We start from the raw sequence: 19,012 nt of genomic DNA, 5'->3' as shown, positions 1-19,012 counted from the left end.
ACCATATTTGGTCAGTGGGACCCCAAACAACGAGGACCTGGATTCAACGTCAACAAAACACAAGCATTAATAAAGCAATTTATTTGCCAAATAAGAATGCCTATACAGTATATACAGTACGTACGAGTCTGAATACTACCAGGAAAACGCTTTGCAAAACAAAAGTAGATGGACTCCCAGACTGCATGGAAAGTGAACGATCATAACTATTCCGTAACACAATATGTTATAACGAGGGATTCCCGACCCCTCTGGGCAATTAAATATACACATTGCATTACCTATACAAAACAACAATAATCTGTACACCGTTGTATGTAAAATACGATTGCACAACCCAACAAGTCCCACAACATGTCTATATTTAAATTCAAGCGAGGCCTTGCCGCTTAGTTTTGATAAAGTAACATCAAATTAATAATAATTTCTGTATTTTGGTAACTCCACTACCACTCGACAGACGGTTCATTTTCGCTGCTTAGGAGGAAAAGTTCTCCTTTGTCGCTTTCCCTTATTTACCAGTAAACACACGAAAGTGGTTAATACACCAGCCGATGTGATGACGCAAAACTATGAGAACGGAGGAGAAGCTCGGAAGACATCACGGTATTTACACTGATGAACACTTGGAGGTGCATGGCTTTCTTTACAGTGTGCGTTTTAATGGTGTAGGTCGACAGGAAGAAGATCTCGTCACTCTTACTCAGTTCGGTCTGTCGGGAGAACCTCTGAAACCAAACCTCTCCAGCACTGTAACACTCGGCAGTCTCTTAAGCAAAGTTCCACATGGAGGCTGGCGTTACCTTCCCCTGCAGTCAGAGTTCACTCCTGTTCTTCCTCCTCTTCCTCCTGGAGCTCCTCGATGGCGTCCATCTGAGTCCTGGAGCACACCTCGCTCATCGGGGAGGAGTCCTCGCCCTCCACCACCACCTCGCTGGACATCTCGTTGTTTTTCTGCAGAAACGAAAAACCACAAAATCCTTACAAGTCACTGAGAAAAGCAGAAGTAGCACTGCCACAAACTGCAGACTGTGCTAATCGAATACGCAATGGAAGAGCAGAGTATAACTGGGTGAGTGGTCTGTATTCAGGAGCATGCAGAGCCTCATGTGCTTCTGGTTATCAGCATTAACTAATTACAAACTCAAAAACAAATTTAAATGTTTAGAAGACTTGGCTGTGATGACATTAGGCCTTTTCTGAAAAAGGGGAAAGTTAAGATTTCCCAGTGGGACTATAGAAACGGGACTTTTCAGACCCTAAAAGGAGTATATTGTTCAGCATCATGTGCAAACCTTTAAATTAGGGAGTGATGTGTCGAATGCAACAAAGATAAGTATGAAAAGATACGGAGAATGTTTTAACCATTCTCTGTATTAAAGGAATAGTTTGTTTTGAGAAATACACTTTTCTTTCTTGCGAGTTATCCTAGAAGATTTATCTTCATCAATAACCCTGTAATAAATAAAAACAAATTAGTTACAGTGCCAGTAGATTAGGGAAGACGAGAATTTTATTCTGAAACTTTCAGAACCAATCAGTGGGAGACTGACTACATTAAGACACACTTTGCATCCACACCCACAGTGTTAATTGTGTAGATTTAATGTGCATTTCAATACCTACACTAACGCACTATTTAGTATGTCCCAAAAATGTGATTTGGAGCATCTGTTCTAAATGAAAGGTCTTTTTTGTTGCATGTATTCGTGACCGATTAGTTTAGTCACATCTTCTCAAACTAAATGGCGATCATGATAAGCGAGGGACATGCCTGGTTAAAAATGGTTGCTGCAAAAAAATAAAACTATTTGTTGTGTACTCGAGCGTCTGCAATGAGCTCAACCCAGGTTTTCTCACCTGTTGTCGGTAAACATAGCACGCTGCTATGGCGACCATTGTCGACTCTCCTATGAAGCCGGCGAGGAGGGATCCAACCCCGAGTGTGGCTCCGTGAACCCTGAAATACAAAGCATTACAATCATGCGATGGGGAAGTGAATCATCATCCTGTTTCATCGTTTTAAGAATAAAAAGGAGAATCGGGGAAAAAAAAAAAATGACACTGTGGAAAAACACAGGCAGCCTGAGTCAGTGCTGGCCTTTGTGACCCTCACACTGTTCTCTGAAGTGTTGACTTACCCCATATAAGGCAGCACAACTAGACTGGTGATGAGGACAATGATGCGGAGAACCGAGCTGGGGGCCAGCACAAAGGTCTTTTTCAGGGTCATGAGCCATCCAGTCAAATGAGCCCGAACAGTCACTGGAAACACAAAGTGGAAACATCACCCCACTGGTAAAGTGCAGCTGGACACCGATGCTGAAAATCAAGTAATCTAATGCAGTGTCTTACCTGGCAGGGGAAAAAAGGAGAAAATTTGGAGCGGCACCACACACAGGTCAGCGAAAGCATAGTCCACTCCGATGACATCAACCAGGATCTTCTCTGATAAATGAGGAGTCCAAAACACCACAAAGCAGAGCTGGAAACAAAAACGGAACAAAAGCAGATTCATTTTTTTTGTGTTCGCTGCACCACAATAGAGTCGCCCGGCACGCCTCGTTAGATTTCATTAGTTCATTAACTCAAGGGGGTTTGGGATTTAATGTGGGCCTTTTGAAGCTCACAAAAAAAACAAGCGAGCGAGCAAACGCATGACGGACAATGTTATTGTTTCTGGAAGCAGTCGCAGAGGCACGCGCAACATCACCGAAGCATCTCGGCTATTACTGTATTGCGAGCACATTAGGGAGGGTTAAACAGAAGAATAAACCCGTCTGATCTGAACATAAATAATACATTAATTTGTTTAAAATTGTATAAAGATAGTTTCTCTGCACTCCAAACTTAGAACAAGCACCAGGGGGCCTAGAGAGTTTCTTTTTACAGAATGTTCTTTTCATTCAAAGCAAAAGCAAAATTCACCCCAATGTAAAAAACGCAACTCCAGCTGAGCTTTCCACCGATCACGCTTTCTGTTCGGGTATCTCTGGGCGAGGAGGTGAGACTTTCTAATTTCCAACAAATGGAAATTCACCCAATGAAACCATTCCTCATTTGAATGCCTTCTCTGGATTGAGTCCTTTCTCACAGGGCTCAGTTCTCACGGGGATCGTTCAAGGAAAAGAGTCCCAGCATCACTTCATTTCCACTGGGGTACCGCAGGGATCTCAGCTCGGTCCCCTTGTCTTCTCAATATACACTGATGACACTCCGCTCTGTCCGTCCTACCCGCCGGATGAGCCAACTGTCTCAGCACAGACCTCAGTATACGCCCCATTTTTATCTCTCAACATGGATGAAAAAACACACCACCTTTAACTCAATCTCTCCAAGACTAAATTGTACCTCATTTGTATGTTGCTTTGGACAAAAGGGTCAAAAGAATGCTTGCCAAATGAACAAAAGTTGAATGATTTAATATTGCTGACAATGAGTCATACTTTATGGAAAGAAGAGGAGAGGAGAGGAGAAAGGATGACACGAGATAAAATGTGACTTTCACAAACAAAAATCGCCCCGGAGTAATTCTATAAACCTTTCACCATCTCACTCTTCTTAAAGAATTATAAATAGGAAATTATAGCGCAAAAAACCTTTGATGTGGTTTTGTGGTTGAAGATCTGAATAGATTACTTGTAACTGGTGATTTCACTTGGTATCGCCTTACCATCTATCGTTATTTTAGCAAGATGTTGGCACATAACTAATTTCTTTGGCTCACAAGCGAAACCGCCGTCTCCCCTGACTCAGCTGTGGTTTCTCTAAACAAGGAGAGACGTCCACTCACTGCCACGACCGGGGCTGTTTTCACATGGGGAAATGATTTGTCTCGGGACATCGCTCGGTTCACTTCTCAGATATAGTTCGCCCGCCTCCTCCGGCGTTTGCATTCTTTTGTTGTTGTTGTTGTTCCTCCTTCTCCTCCTCCTCCTCAAAAGACCCAACCTTGGCCACAAACTTCCTGTTTTTCTTATTCGGGCTGTTACTGCTACTAACTGGGGCAAAAGCTTGTTTTTACTTAACAGACCTGTCCTTTGCAATTATAATCAGAGAGTCTGGATCATACAGTGTTCTTGCGGATCCACTGCGAGGGGCTTTAGGAATGAGTTAACCAATATGTTTTACGTGAGTGCCTATTTTATTAACCTCTTAACGCTTGGGTGGGAGTGTTGAGGGGAAACAAATGCCCCTTACCCTCTTCACAAATTCCACCCTAATGTCTCTCTCTGCAACTTGACACCACGACTCCAAAGGAAAAGTACATTCAGGATTCCTGGAAGTCACTATAAACAGTGTGCGGCTGTACCTCCATAATTAACTTGAATGCGTCGGCTGCTTTTTTTTAGCACTCGTAAATTTTGCCTTTTATTCTGCGAAAGCGGTAAAGTTCAGAGATCTCTAGTGGGAATCTTTGTCAAGTTTGCAAAAACTCTGTCGTGTCAAACATGTTTCTGCAGAACACTAGACTAGTTCTGCCAGTCTTACAACTGAACCCTGACCTACACTCGGTATCGTTCAATCTGTGGTGCAGCAGGATTGCAAAAGGATAAACACAGCAGAGGTGCTCTGTTTTGGGGGAATGTTATGCCCGTTGTTTGTGTGTGTTTTTTTATGAAGCATGTGCAGAAATAGATTTACAACCCTGAAAATACACAAGACATTTGCTGTCAAAATGATATGGTGTTTACGGTATAATCAGGCATTAATACATGTTTAACTGAGGAAATGGATTCGGATATGAGGTTGTTGTAGGGCACCATGGTAGGACAACTGACACCTACTGTAGGAGAGGTCAAACCTCAGTGAAAGACGCCATAGACTGTAAACAGATACGCTGCAAGTGTAGGACGGCCTCTATTGGGAAAATGAATACATGCTAGCTGTATCAACTAGGTGAGGGTAGATGTTTAAATAACACCGTCTACATTACAGCAACGGCTGAAAAGAAACTGGATTATTTCAGTAAACCTCTCTATAATCTATAATGATAGAACCAGAATAAAAGCGGCAAATTCTACCATCTGAGAAGCTTCACGTCCAAACCGCATTCATTTTTTCCTTTAAAAAGTTCCAGCCAGACATTCAGGATTGTTTCCACGCGGAACATAAAAACAGACTGTTAACCACGACTTCTTTCTGAGCTCATTCGTGCCGTATTCTGAGAGTCAAATGAAGTGCCTGAAAGGTTTGCCGTCATCTTACCGTGAGCGATAGAACCAGGCAGCAGGATGTAAACTTTTTAATATGGGACTTGGTCACGGGGGTGGCAGCGTTCAGCTTGTTGCTGGGATTGTTCTGTTGAGAAGAGAGCAAATTGTAGTAAACAAACTGTTACCAGTGCAGCAAACTCTGATAATAGTCGGTATGGATTACCTTATCGAAGGCAGGGTACACTGCTCTCAGTTCAGTTAACCAACCGTAGGGCATGTGACCCACGGGGTAAGTGGCCGTGAGGACAGCCACGGCCTGGAATGACAAAGACACAGCAGCTATAATTCACCAGCGTGCCACAAATTAAATGTTGAACCCACCCACCGCTAAATTAATGCCAGCTCTCTAACAATAGCAGACACGTGTGTCTTTCACTTTCCCGGCCGCGTGGTTTTTCACAGGTTTATGATTGGATAACAGCCTCGAGCTCGTCATTGTGTCCCAAACAACAACAACAACAACGGACAGCGTCGGGCTTTACGCAGGAACAGTAGGGCCATGTAGGAATGTTTTCACTCAGTGTGGTCATGCCCTGAGTTCCCCATGAACGTGGTGAATCACCCAAACCACTGGCAGCCAGTGTTGTCAATGACTTCCAGTTGGTTCTGGTAAACAGCTTTGTGTTGTCTCTAGTAGTTTAGGTCTCTGTAAGCCAGAACGCTCCAGAGGCAGTTTGTTAGCATCTGGCTTTTCATCTGCAATAACTTGAGGGAGAAATGAGTCCAACAAATAATGTTATATTACTATAACATTATTTGTTGCAGCGTTATTAATAACGTGACAGTTGGTGACGATAACAAATACCAGGAAAATGCTTTCTAGAGCGACAGTTCAGATATGTTTAGTTAAATTCCTGACACACACACACACACACACCGCTGTGGCTTCCGTGGTCCCCTTGAGGTCGCGAGACACAAAGAGGTTGACGATGGGTCGGCTGATTCGCTGAGTGGCCAGGATGAGGGCGAGGGGCCACCAGAAAGTCAGCATATTTTTGATCGTGGCATCACCCTGTGGGGATCAAGGCAGATCCGAAAAATCACTCTCGACAACATTTACTAAATTCAACTGACTCCATTGTCCCTTTGGTTAAAGGTAAAGGGTCCCTACCTCTCATTGTCTCATGTCAAAATGCATTTTTTTTCCCCTAACAATAAAAAGACAGCACTTACGCCCACGTCCAGTCCACTGGAGTCTGGGATGTTGTCATGGATGTTACAGTAGTAACCCAGACCAACGATGCTGAAACGGACCAAGGCACCCATATACAGGGAGAGGATCGGGATGAGTAAAGGTTCCACACACTCCAGGTTACTGTGGAGGAGAATGGCCACGAACACAATCTGCAGGAAACAACATAAGCGATGATTAACAGCCCAAAGAAAATCACAGATCACAAAACTTTCTTCACAACTCCTCCAAATGTAGCCTTCTGCGTTTAAATAAAAAAAAATGGATCTCGTTACCTGGGCCACAACATCAGAGATGGAGGCTGAGCCTACTATGACGCTGTACTTGTGCTTGAGAAGTATCCCTGCATGAATCCAAGCCTTCAAAACAGAACAATGCATAGTGTTAACCCACGACACCAAGCTCTAAACTATAAACAAAAGATCTATTTAGGACATTTTCTCAACCACAGCTGAGTCACAGGCTTTAAACAATGGAAGAGAGCTAGACTTTGAACAGAGGAATACACTCTCACTTGACACCAGCATGGACAAATGTCTGTCTTTCAATACTGTACACTCACCATTGCATCCAACAAAGGGAATGCAGCCAGGTATAAGAAAGCCTTTCTTGTCTTGCCCCCCACAGATTCATCCACATGGTGGAGCTTGTTAATGATGTAGTATCCTAAATCTGTGTAAGCTATAGAGAAAGAGAGGGAAACCACGGGTAAGTAGAGGTTAGGGAGACGACGTCGACCATGTTTGCATTGTTTTGAGCAGCAGAAAGAAAGCTGTCAGAGAGACGCTGCGATAATGAAACTTAAAGGTTGCCACAAATACCAGAAACTTTCATTTAGGAATGCGGTTTTAAGCCCAGCGTGTCATCAAACATCCCTTTTAAAACACACACCTATCAAGATGTGAAGCACGAACGCGATGACCCCGGCCGTCGCCATGCAGAGCACGGCCTTCCTCCGGTCCCGCCTGCTGTTGACAAACACCAAACCCACATTCTTGAAGTCGCTCATGGGCCCGGTGAAGAATTTCATCAGGGAGTAGGCCAGGCCGTAGCTGGCCAGCATTTCGATTGCATCCTCCTTGACTGTGGCTATGCCCCTGTTGAGGGCCTGGAAAAAAAAGATATGACGGGGCGGTGGTGGAAAAAAGGGTGAGGTGTCAGGGGAGTGAGACAGCACAGGAAGAAGGGAGGGGAGGAGAAGTTCAGTATGGCAGCATGACCACATGACCATGACTTAGCCTAACTTTACCTCTGACCAGATGGTACTCCACCACAGCCCTGCAGTTGAAAAAAAACCTGCATGTCTTTTACAGACACAATAAAAAGCGAGACCTTTGTAAGTGCAAAGCAGCGAGTGTCGTCATAATATCTGGACAGTAAACACCCACAACACGTGATCCCAGATGGATGTTTCCTTCCATACTACAGCTGCCCTTTTCCTTTGCAGGACAGTGTGTGCTATTTATACCAGCTAACAGAGACATTACATAAGCTTAATCCTAACATCTCACAGCCACAATGTGTTTCCCCCCCCACACGCTATCTGCTCAAGGTCTCGTGGGAGATCAGTCATTTGGCTGAGGAAGGACAGGAAATGTTCAAGCAGGGAAATATGTTAAAGATAATCAAATGCTGTGTGCGTTTGATTTGCGTGCCGTGATCCGCCATGATCTACAAACAGGCCTCAGATTGACTGATTAATTATAATGTTTAACAAATCAAGTAGTGTGCTGCTTGTCTGAAATAGGCTGCATAATAAGATAGGCAGGATAATACATTCAAAGAAACGTCCGCAGCAGCGTATTTATTTGGTGACAGAAGTGACAGGATATCTCAGAATAAACAAGGGCCGCCTCCTCCTCCTACATAATGTACATAAAGACCTAATGGATGTCTTCACATTGCCTCTCAACCTGCCAGCTGAGATAGCTCGAGCTACAACACACACCCACCGTCTGCAACTGACAAAACAAACGGTGTCGGTGTTTTTTCTATCTTATCTGGAGCTTGAAATAAATGCAGCGGTTGACTCACGGAAGGAAACACACGGAAAACAAGAGACGTTACCTGTTCTCCGAGGTCGATGGCAACATTGGTGATCGCCAAAGGCACCAGAAAGCGGATGAGAGGCCAGTAAGGACTGAGAGATGGAAACTCCACCATAATACAAGCCGGGATGACAGAGCGAGGGGCATCTGCCTCGGTCTTGATTGATTAAAAAAAAAAAAAAAAAGGAAAATCAAATAGATTTGCGCTTGGTGTATATCCGAGCGAGGAATAAAACGGTTTGGAGGCTAAGTGGAGCAGCGGCAGGAGCCGAGGCGCTCCGGTAGCGGCGGAGCTTCACAATGCTTCGACGCAGATGAGCGGAGGAGAAGGTCAACAGAAATAATGTCAGACTGAGGCATCTTCCTCACAAATCATCATCAAGGGAGTGGAGATGTGAGAGTGGGACGCGCATCTGAACAGCGCAGAATTTGAGCGAGGAGGCGTGCCACCGTTTCCACCGGTAGAGATTTGGATAAAAAGCGATAATCCGAAACGGGGTTGGATTAGTTTTTTGTTTTTTTCTAGCTCTGCGTTTCACTGCGCCTGTGCTGCGCAGTCGGTCCGGTTGTTGTCGACCCTCCCTTTGAGACAGGAGCGCACACTGCTGGACGCACGTGGGCCAGACGTTCCCGGCCGTGACATTATCAGCACATTCTAAACCTGTCCGCAGGTTTATTATTATTTAATAATATTATTTTATTATTGTTATTTATTTAATGGCCAACCGGATTAACATGGTGATAAAACACCAGAGACCTGAATGTTACAAATGTATCTTCACGCATCTCATACGAGTATTTTTAATGTTTACATCGTCCCTCCTTTAAGACAGCAAATAAACAGATAAGCCCTGACATGGCACTATTCATAGGGAAACACTGACTCCTGCTGGACAAAGCCAGACTAAATAATTCCAAGACATGTTATTTTATTTTAGTGCTGTTTATGTATTTAGAATATTTTTTATACTTAACAACATATCACATTTGAGAACAACACAACAAAAATGTAAACAAGCATAAACATCGGCAAACGGGAAAACAAAATTAGATCAATTTCTCCTAAACTGTACTGAGTATATCTCTCATAGATGTATTTGATCAAATACTGTGATAAAATGTAACTTTTGCACGTTCGCATCACAAACTCTGGACTGAGAGTATGTTTGTGTGATCACAGTCTGACAAGACAAACAGGACATTTCTTGCATGTTGGACAAAGACAAACACTCATATTATTGGGGACTTGTGTGCGTGTGTGGCTCCTTTTATTTTGAAAACAGATATATTTTACATGTTTTATTATTATTAATATTATTATTAATATTATTATTATGTGTGTATTTTTCTATTTCATATTGACTTGAGTTTTGTATAACTTTATTTTTATTTTCTCTTACTATGTTTACAAAAATAAAAGGCAAATTCCTTGTTTGAGAAAACTTAATTGGCATTGAGCCTGAGCCTGATTCTGCTACATGACGGATAAATAAAAAGCCATTTCACTGCATCAGACACTGATTTAACTGTGGAAAATAGATAAATTGCATATTGTGCAACATTTGTTTCAGCATAAAATTATATGAAGTTATTGACCTGAGATGAATGCTTAAGAATGCCCATTTATCCTTAAACGTCAATCTTATAAATGCACGTTGTATTCTCTTTCACACACACACACACACACACACACACACACACACACACACACACACACACACACACACACACACACACACACACACACACAGGTAACCACTATGATCTGTTTACAGTTAATGTCAAGTGGAAACATGCTACTGTTGTAAGAGCTGTGAGTTGTTTGTGTCTGCGTGTTGCCTGAGGGAGCTTCTAGTACTCGGCCTCTTTACGAGCAGACATGCCTCTCCTCCGTTATTGTAACTAAAGTCAGATCACTGAACCCGTACCTGCAAGTACACTTTGTGTGTTGAATCCTTACAGCTACAATATAATTCCTTTATAATGTCAGTGTTTCATTACATCTACTGGTAACTCAATAGAGGACTTTGTGGTTTTAAGTCAATCATTGACTTTTACAAACTGTGTTTGTTATAGAAGTGTGTTTAGTGCAGCGTATACCCACATGTGTCCTAGACTCATTTTGTGGGGGTGGTTTTGGGTTTTGGATAAGAAAGCATGAAATGGTGCCCAGGTAATCTTTGTTTAAATGTCTTTTAGCAGCCAGGACACCAGATGAGTCCCTGTGTGTCTGTATGTATGACAATACCATGTATTTCAGCAAAATGTTGTTTTTGTTCTTTCAGTAGAAGGTGACGACTGGAGATCGTTGGCATGAACGTGTCCATTTTAGTATTCATTTTTAACGACTTGGAAAACCGTGTTTACAAATTTCCCAGATTACAAAAAACTCTCCTGCAACATTTATTGTATTGTGTGTTTCTCAGGAGTATAACTCTGTTATGAGTTTCCAGAGTAACAGATGTCGCTTATCACTCATCTAAATACCTATTTTCTTTTAACATTTACTATAATGAAGACGTTTTGTGATTTTTACGGTGCTCTGAATTTAGGAAGTCCATGTTCTGAGCACATTTTGCATCCAGAGTTTAGTAATCTAGAGACAGAGGGTTGTTAAAATGTCCTTAAACACAGAGACAATTCAAAGGGCAAAGAAAAGCATTACATTAAAAACATCAAGCAATGACAACAGTCAACGCAGATAGGAGAAGATGGATGAAATGAAATGACATTCAATTTAATTAAATGGAATAGACCAGAAATAGAGTGCAGTTATGATTGACCCAAATGCAACAATAGTAAGAAAGTGCAGTCGAGAAACGAGTCAATCAAAGGCACAAGAACAGCAAAGAGTTTTTAATTAGTTCAATGTTTACAGGTGATACAACACGCCCTCTAGTGGCCATTTAGGGGCCCAACAGCTCTGAGCAACAGAACCTGAACACACCTGATTCAGTTCATAATCAATGTTTGAAGTAACTCGCATCAACAGACAGACTCTCAAAACTTCCTGTCATTCACACAGATAACGTAACCTCATCCTCATAACTATCTATGGTTAACTATGGTCATTTGTCACAGTCACAATTAATTACATTATTCTGTAAATGATATTGCTCTGCAAATTAATATGCAAATGTTTCTTTCAGTGTCATCTAATCGTGAGGAAACAGCTACACGTGCAGTGTGAAAAACGTGGCTTTTAAACACACATCAGAGCTGCATGAACCCTCCACTGGAATTTTCCAACTTCAGTAAAATACTCAAATTTAGCCTCAAATGAAGCAGCTGATGTTGAGTTGTCTCTACAGAAGGAGCACATCCCTGTTAGTCACGAGAAAGAGGAACTACAGCAGACATTAGTCAAAGGACCCTGAGACGTTGGTCAACAATCTGAAGGTTGTCTCTCTCTTCAGAGATGATGTTGTTGTTTTCAGAATATGGAGCTGCTGCAGAACAATTTGTCAGATCACACAAACAACTCACATTCAGAAGGATGTTTATGTTCATGTTTGTTTGTCTTTCTCGCTCCTCTCTCCTCCTATTCAGGTTTTTGATTTAGGTTAATAAGCCAGCGAGGCCTAATGCTGTTTGTAGTAAAAAAGTAAAGTATTTTTGATACACTACTGTTGAAATCCGTCCATGTTGAGCTCTAGGAGGAGTCGGGTCACCTGTGCTGTCTGGAGTCAACGAGTCACTGCAGGTGAACTCGATTAGTGCTCTTATATCTAGGAGGAGAAACCAGCACTCTGCTCTGCTTCAACCAGGCACGTGTTCCCTTTGCTTGTTAACTTTGTCGAAAGTGATTTATCCGGTCGATCAATTTATGGCTAATTCCAGCGTTTAGCGGATGTATCGTTTGTTTGAATATCATCCAACTATTGTCAAAGCATTGATGGTTGAGTTTGATAATTAAGATGAGTAAATACATGGAACTGATCTTTTATGTCACACATCTTTCTCTGTTTGTTAAGTCAATACAGACCCACCACTTCAGTTCATGTCAAAGTCCCTTTCTTTGGTGAAATATGTGTTCGCGTTTATATTTACATATTCTGGTTTGAGACCAGCCGAGGGCCCTACGCTGCCTTTCCTGTCTGTTTATCAAATAGAGTATAGGGTTACAATAAAGAGGTTCACATAGTATTTCTGATAGCTTGTTGTATCCTCTTTTTTTAACTTCAGAGATGTCTTGTTTGAATATACAACAATGTTTTTCTTTCTCTTGTTATTTTCTTTATTTTATTTTGATGTTGTCAGATGTTTGTCTTAGATTAGATTCTGTGCACACACAAAAGCCACGTTTCCATAATGCTACTGCAGGTTCGGTTGGCTGTGAATCAGGCTCAGTCAATAACTGCTCGTTGTCACTGTCAATAATTAATGACACAATTAGCTCCTGAGTAGTCTGACAGATCTGCCGTGCGCTCATTGTCGACTGCTTAGTTGGCAACCTCGTCTCACCGACTAGGCTGAACAGCTATTGATTATCTGCCTCACACCAGGGCGTCCTGCTGAACCATGTCCAACACACCCTCCATTCATCTCCGTGTGTCTGCTGATAGGCTCCAAATCTATGAATGAATGTAAGTGTGTGAAGATGCAGCCACATGACCCTTGAGCTCCTGTCAGCATTGCTTAACGCGCTCGAGACGCAGAAGAGGAAACGACTGGCATGATATGCTGAATATGCTTTATATAAGAGGCCACAGGAAGTTGGATTTGTGGTCAGAAAATTAGGGAAGTTCAGAGAGGAGTCAAAGGGAAGAGCAACAGCTGGTGCTCATGGTGGGAAAACCATTCAACAGTTATTTAACTGTGTTCAATGGAAAAGAGATCAGGAGCTGGACATGAACACCAATAAATAAAAACTAATATATCCACTGTACACACTAAAACTATTGTAAGTCTTCACAAGATCTAGTTTTTATAATATAACAGAGGGGTAAAATCTTCAGATTTTAGGCTCATAAAATATCTGTAAAATAGGGGATTTCTTTCATTGCTCATTGTGGTCCTTTCATGTAGATCGTGATTGTGATGTTGTGATCGTCAGAAAACGAATCACAATCTTCATCATAAATTCATTGTTTTTCTCTTCTTTTTATATCTTTGAAAAATCAACATCTTATAGTTTTGGACTGTTTGTTGGGAAACAGTCCAAAGAGGGAGATTATCTTGGACATTTTTTAGTTTTTTAGACTGAACAAATATTTGACATATTAACAATATAATCGACCCATTAATCAATAAGAAGAATGCGTGATTGCATCCTTATTTGCTTCCAGAAGAAACAAGTCTCTGCAGCTTTTCACTTTAATCTTTCCGTCTTTATTTTTTATTTCTCAGTTTGTATCATTTCATTTTTCATCACACTAATTCTTATCATATTTCTTTCATCATCTCTTATATAACATCTTGTACGTCTTATATAAAAGCAGTTTGGCCTTCCTTTGAGGGTTACATGTGCTATAATTGCCTTGCATTGAATTGTGCATATTTTTGGTGCATTGTAGTTGTTTTACTTCTAGGTTATCTCAAGCTGTGGGTCAAGAGTTTAAAGAACAATTTGGTTTCTCAACTCATTCATCTGAGCAGTGTTTCAGCCAATTACTGGTCAGTATGTTAGAAATGGAGAGTGTAAATCCACCTTAATGGCTGACTTTAATCCTTATGATGTAGATTTATGCAGCGCTGAGATGTTATAGCACTTCTCTGCTGTATTTATCATTTGACAAAATATAAATAAAACCTCTGCTCTTCACTGTTTACAGACTGTGTCAATCAAAAGTGGTAAAGAACCAGTTTTACTGAGATCAAACTCCCATAAAGCAGCTTCAGTCTGCACTTATCAGAGGGAATGATGCCAGATGGTCTCAAAGCTTCCCTCTGTGTCTCCGGACGCTCTGAAAACACAGTAACACAAGAAACATCCGGAGCCGATAAACACAATGACCGCAACACATGAGTCTGGTGGTTACGATCGCTATCCTCCACACAGCATCCCAAAGTGAGGAAAGGAGAGAAGGGAGGGAAAGGAAGAAGGAATGAGTGCAGAGGAGAGGAGAAGGAGTGTTCTTTCAGTTTAGGTTTTCTTTTCCACGTCCTCTGATAACAAGAGAAATCTCTCCTCTCTCCTTTTACATCCTCTCGTCTCCTTCTCTCTGCTCGCTCAATGATTCATTTAGAAGTGGACACTTAACAAGCATTACTGACCCACACGTCCCCAGAGAGCTCGTGGACACTCCTTATGATAATGATGAAATATACTCCTTTGTTTTAAAGGAGTTATAAGACAAAGGGACCAACATTTAAAAGTGAAATATTGTGCATTCATTTCAAATTGCATGTCAGGTTTCGTCATTTTCTTTCAATCAATGCTTATAATCTTTAGAATACATCATTTAAGGTAACGATGTGACACATAAAAGTATTTTTCAATTAGTTTTTATATATATATATATTTTAATAGCTCAGCCCACTTTGTGAAAAGGCTGCATGAGTAAGTTACATTTGCCATTTAACGTTTTTCCAGGACTCTATTTTTTAATGAAGTGACCCAGTAACCCCAATAAAAGCCCCACTAACCCACACAGCACTATTGTGCTACTGAGCCATTTATAGTTTTACACCCAACAATCTTTCTTTAATCCACTTTCAGTCAATAATCCCCCAGTTCATGATGGTCTGTGGCCTCTGTGTTCACCTCCACGGTTTGACCCTGCACCTACCTGGCTTCAGTCCACTCCTAGACCACTTTGAACCAGCAGAGGGCGCTCCGAGCCCGTTCAATCCCCCCCCCCCACCCCCCTCCTCCCTCCCCATCACAGCAGAGGAGGGCACCTCCATCCAAACTGCGGTACCCATCTGATTCCTTTAATTGCTTCCTTCCTGTAGTTAATTGGTGCCAATCTGTCCAGCCTCAAAACCCAAGCTACATTTATACTGTCAGGATCTCACACACACACACACATTATGTCTTATTGGTGCATGTTCATTTATACATGCAATTATTGAGTCTGTCCTGCTTGTTGAATTCACCTGTTCTCAGCCAATTCAGAGCTGTCAGTGCCCGCAGACAGATCGAGGTAAGCTCCTGCACCTGTGAGCTTTGCGTTGCAGTATCACTGCACAAATTGTGCAAACCTGGCATGCATTCTGTATTGCAGACAGTCGCTTACATTTTGGGATTTAAAAAAAAAAAAAAAAGCAAAGTTGTTGTGTGTGCAAAAGCAGGTTAATCACTCTACTTTAAGTCAGTAGATCTCACTTATTGAATAATAACAAAACGTGCAACAGCTTTCATGAGATGTTTGGGGGTATTTTAGGCGGGGTAGTAGTACAATAACTCGTCCTAATTACCACCTACTACTACTCGCATTAGTATTTTTTGCATGTCTCCCGTCAATGGAAGCTGTACTCTACTATGACCCCTCCCACTTCTTCCCCGAAATAGACCCGGCATGAAGACAAAATACACAATCTAATGACTAAATAAACCGATGAAAGCACGCGTTTCGAGTTCAAATCAACCCTCGTGTCGTGTGGGGATTATTTCCGGCGATAGATGCGAGAAATTAATTCTAAATATCCGACATATTCAAGACCGGCGAGTGTTTCGCGGGAAAACGAGCGGAGGGATTACAGCGGAGGAGCGGAGTGGGTGAGTGATGCGGTCTTTTTATTGCAGCCGGCGGAGCTCTCAGCTGTGATTCTCACGCCGCTGATGACAGACTGTACTTCGTCCTCACCGGGTCGCTGGTGCAGCCACTCAACTCCTCATGCATGCTTCACGCAGCCTCACAGAAACCGCCTACAACGCCTCCGTGGAAGGATTTAATGTTACGTTCGTGTTGGAATAACTTTCCTACCCTTTTTTGCGCCTCTTGGGTCGCTTTCGCCCCGTCTTCTACCGCCGACAGTTTACAATCTAAAAGGTAAGGGGAGGGAAGTGGGTTTCTGGAGCTTTGCACGGCACCTTTCCACGTCAGTTTAGTAAAAAATAAATTGAAAAAAGGGTGTTGGTTTATCGTTAGTAGCAGTTAAGTGAAGGTGTTTCCCCTCTTGCACTTAATTTACTATCAGTTTCGCACCTGCTGCTGCAGCACCGGTTCATGCATGTAAGGCGTGCAGACGAGCGTCGATGTTTTGGAGTGACCATGTGATGTTGTTACGCTTAATGTTGCAGAGCAGGACCAGTGCCAAGCCAGCTGCTTTGAACCTGCAGACCACCTTTTTTTTTTTTTTTTTTTTTGCTTTTTTTTAGAGTCAACATCTAATCAACCATTTGTTTTCCTTTCAACCAGCTTCACGATAAGGAAAAAGACAACAGAGACAAAATGCCGCTGAATTCAAGTTTCGCGAGTAAAAACTATGACTACGATTACGACTCTCTGCAACCGTATTTCTACTACGACAACGAGGAGGAGGATTTCTACCCTCAGCAGCTTCAGCCTCCGGCGCCGAGCGAAGACATCTGGAAGAAATTTGAACTGCTGCCGACCCCTCCCCTCTCCCCGAGCCGCCGGCCGTCCCTGTCAAGCCTCTTCCCCTCCACGGCGGATCAGCTGGAGATGGTGACCGAGTTCCTGGGCGACGACGCGGTCAACCAGAGCATCATCTGCGACGCGGACTACTCCCAGACCTTCCTCAAGTCCATCATCATCCAGGACTGCATGTGGAGCGGCTTCTCCGCCGCGGCCAAGCTGGAGAAGGTGGTCTCCGAGCGGCTCGCCTCCCTGCACGCCGCGCGTAAGGAGTCCTCGTCCTCGGCGGGCGACTGCTGCGCGGAGCCCGCCGGTGCGGCAGCGTGGCGGCTGAACAGCAGCTACCTGCAAGACCTGAACACGTCCGCGGCGGAGTGCATCGATCCGTCCGTGGTTTTCCCGTACCCGATAGCGGAGACGCCCAAGCAGAGCGCGGCGGCGCCGCCCAGTAAGGATTTGGGACTGGACACGCCGCCCAACAGCGGCAGCAGCAGCAGTTGTAGTGACTCAGGTAAGCTACGGACCCATCGTGCAGACACACCCCTCTGTGCAGTTAGGAATCTCCCTCTGCTGAGTGAGCATTGTTTCCACTATTTTTGACTTAAAAGAGGCCAACTCTTGCTTTGATTAAGGTTATTTGCAATCAGATTTCCAGACATATTAGATTGCTGTGAGATTAGCTCCAGGCATCTAATGATGTTGAAGACATTGTGTCCCCCCTCCCCTCCCCTCCCCTCCCCTCCCTCTGTGGCATGCAGTGTGATTAAAAGGCATCCTTGACGCTGAATCAGAGTGTGACTGTTTTGTTTTTCTGTCTTGCAGAAGATGAGGATGGAGATGATGACGACGATGATGACGATGATGATGATGATGAGGAAGAGGACCAGGAGGATGAGGAGGAGATCGACGTGGTCACGGTGGAGAAGAGGCAGGCGGTGAAGAGGTCCGACCCCAGCGCCGCGGAGACCCGGCACCCCAGCCCGCTCGTGCTGAAGAGGTGCCACGTCTCCACCCACCAGCACAACTACGCCGCCCATCCATCCATGAGGCACGAGCAGCCGGCTGTCAAGAGGCTGAAGCTGGAGAGCAACAGCGGCGGAAGTGGCGGCCACAGCAGGGTCCTCAAACAGATCAGCAGCAACCGCAAGTGCTCGAGCCCGCGGACTTCTGACACGGAGGACTATGACAAGAGAAGGACTCATAACGTTCTGGAGCGTCAGAGGAGGAACGAGCTCAAGTTGAGCTTCTTCGCCCTGCGGGACGAGATCCCCGAGGTGGCCAACAACGAGAAGGCGGCCAAAGTGGTGATCCTGAAGAAGGCCACAGAGTGCATTTACAGCATGCAGACGGACGAACAGAGACTCCTCTCGCTCAAAGAACAGCTGAGGAGGAAAAGTGAACTTTTAAAGCAGAGACTCGCGCAGCTGCAGAGCTCTCGCGCCTAAAGTTTGAATCGTCACAGACTTTTTGGCCTTTTGTTTTTTATGCAAGTTCAAGACTTAGGGTGTACAGTTGTTGTTGAATGCAAAGCGGATTAAGTTGTTTGGAATCTTGTTTGATTTCAATGTTGAAACTGCCTCAATTGAAGTTATGGGTGGATTAAATATTTAAAAGTTTATTTTTTATTAATAAAATATTAAAAAATGGAGCTACTCTGTCAAGGGCCCAAACTAAAATATAAATTTTTATGTTTTGTATATAATTAATATTTCCTAAGAAAATGTATTTTTGGATCTCAATTGTCTGGATGTTCAGACTCAGTGTTTGGTTTTTTCCATTATGTTCCTAGATTCTTTTTGAAATATAAAAAAATGTTTCTTCTTGAATTTGTGTCCTTGTTCTTGCAATGCAGACGCACACATCGCACGTTTCATCACAGACACATTAACATGTAATGGAGGTGCATGTTGCTGTAGAGTGGGCTCAGCAGGAGGAGATTCGCATGATTTGAATAAAGTGACTAAGATGCTCATGTTTTAGATAATGATGCTCCAAGTCACTCTCACTTTAAGGCTTAACATGACTCACTTGAAGATGCGATATTTGACAGTGTCTCAGTTTTTGTTCGCA

At 43.1% G+C, this 19,012-nt stretch overlaps 2 protein-coding genes across 2 annotated transcripts; one reads left to right on the top strand and one right to left on the bottom strand.

The window, feature by feature from the left end:
- Positions 1–64: 64 nt before the first annotated feature.
- Positions 65–9,073, bottom strand: ankha (ANKH inorganic pyrophosphate transport regulator a). Its single transcript, XM_076080827.1, has 12 exons — positions 8,476–9,073; positions 7,300–7,516; positions 6,971–7,089; positions 6,684–6,767; positions 6,390–6,560; positions 6,094–6,228; positions 5,380–5,472; positions 5,209–5,301; positions 2,356–2,485; positions 2,142–2,265; positions 1,861–1,960; positions 65–954 (listed from the first exon to the last, which is right to left on the bottom strand). Exons 1-12 carry the CDS (start codon positions 8,569–8,571, stop codon positions 823–825), a joined length of 1,494 nt encoding a protein of 497 aa, XP_075936942.1. The 5' UTR covers positions 8,572–9,073; the 3' UTR covers positions 65–822.
- A 6,938-nt stretch (positions 9,074–16,011) lies between these two features.
- Positions 16,012–18,768, top strand: myca (MYC proto-oncogene, bHLH transcription factor a). Its single transcript, XM_076080574.1, has 3 exons — positions 16,012–16,393; positions 16,763–17,453; positions 17,765–18,768. Exons 2-3 carry the CDS (start codon positions 16,796–16,798, stop codon positions 18,385–18,387), a joined length of 1,281 nt encoding a protein of 426 aa, XP_075936689.1. The 5' UTR covers positions 16,012–16,393; positions 16,763–16,795; the 3' UTR covers positions 18,388–18,768.
- Positions 18,769–19,012: the final 244 nt, after the last annotated feature.

The sequence above is a fragment of the Anarhichas minor genome, unplaced genomic scaffold (assembly GCF_050575085.1).
Source record: "Anarhichas minor isolate MPS153535 unplaced genomic scaffold, ASM5057508v1 ptg000074l, whole genome shotgun sequence".
Lineage (NCBI taxonomy): Eukaryota > Metazoa > Chordata > Actinopteri > Perciformes > Anarhichadidae > Anarhichas > Anarhichas minor.
Note: the sequence above shows the minus strand (reverse complement) of the source record. Positions and strands in the feature narration are given on the sequence as shown.